Genomic DNA, 1,258 nt, shown 5'->3' with positions numbered 1-1,258 from the left:
AGGTTGCCCCGCAGGCGCAGGACGCGCAGGCGCGGCAGGTTGGCGAAGGCGCCCGGCTCCACGTGCGCGATCACGTTCTCGCTCAGGTCCAGCTCCTCCAGCAGCGGCAGGGCAGCCAGGTCGCCGGGGTTCAGGCAGCGGATGCGGTTGCGGCTGAGCTCCAGGAGGCGCGTCTCGGCCGGGATGCCGTCAGGCACAGCGGTCAGCCGACGCCGGGCACAGGCCACCGTGCGCGACTGCGCGGTGCACTCGCAGCGAGCTGGGCAGCCCCCCGCCGGGGGCGGGGCCGCGGGCAGGAGCAGGAGCTGCAGGCTCAGGACGCACAGCCAGCAGGTCATGGTGTGGAGCCTAGGGAGCCACGGCTTAGGGACCCGCCACCATCTTCATGGGCACCTGGGGGCGGGGGCAGCATTAGCACCGGAGTCTTGCCGCCCTGCCCCGTCCCAGCAGTGCCCACGAGCAGCATTTATCTACTGTGGGGCCCGCAATCCCACTCCTGGGTTGAGCACACACAACCTCACAAAAACCTATACCCCCATGTTTACAGCAGCAGCATTCTATTAGCCAAAATGTGGCAACCAAGTATCCAAACATGGGTGAGTGGATGAACAGCGCAGCCCACCCACACACGGGACTATCATTCAGCCACGAAAAGGAGTGAAGACGAACCGACATTCATCACAACACGATGGACCTTAAAAACACGATGCTGGGTGAGAGAAGCCAGACACCAAAGGCTACACAGGGTGTGAGCCCATTCATGTGAAATGCCCAGGACAGGCACATCCAGAGACAGAGATTAGACTCATGGTTGTCAGGGGCTGGGAAGGGGATGGGAGTCTCTTTTGGGGTGATGGAATGTTCTGGAATTTGATAGCGGGGATGGTTGCACGATCTTGTAAATATACTAAAAGCACTGGTTGTGCATCTTAAATGGATGGATTTTGTTTTGTGAACTTTTCTCAATTTAAAAAATTACAGTCCTAACCGGTTTGGCTCAGTGGATAGAGCGTTGGCCTGTGAACTCAAGGGTCCCAGGTTCGATTCCAGTCAAGGGCATGTACGTTGGTTGCGGGCACATCCCCAGTAGGAGGTGTGCAGGAGGCAGCTGATCGATGTTTCTCTCTCATTGGTGTTTCCAACTCTCTATCCCTCTCCCTTCCTCTCTGTAAAAAATCAATAAAATATATTAAAAAAAAATTACAAATGAAAGCATTTATTGAACTGGAGAAGAATCACGCAAATATGATGTAAAATT

The 1,258-nt window shown here is 55.6% G+C and overlaps 1 protein-coding gene across 1 annotated transcript in view; it reads right to left on the bottom strand.

Annotated features, from left to right (window-relative positions):
* The window catches only part of LINGO3 (leucine rich repeat and Ig domain containing 3), a 2,034-nt gene extending 1,617 nt beyond the window's left edge, over nt 1-417 (bottom strand). The window contains 1 exon segment of the mRNA XM_023764670.1: nt 3-417. Within this exon segment, the coding sequence (XP_023620438.1) occupies nt 3-338 (336 nt within the window). The 5' untranslated portion in view covers nt 339-417.
* Nucleotides 418-1,258: the final 841 nt, after the last annotated feature.

Source organism: Myotis lucifugus, unplaced genomic scaffold (assembly GCF_000147115.1).
Source record: "Myotis lucifugus unplaced genomic scaffold, Myoluc2.0 scaffold_342, whole genome shotgun sequence".
NCBI classification, from domain to species: Eukaryota; Metazoa; Chordata; class Mammalia; order Chiroptera; family Vespertilionidae; genus Myotis; species Myotis lucifugus.
This window is presented reverse-complemented; position numbering and strand designations above follow the sequence as displayed.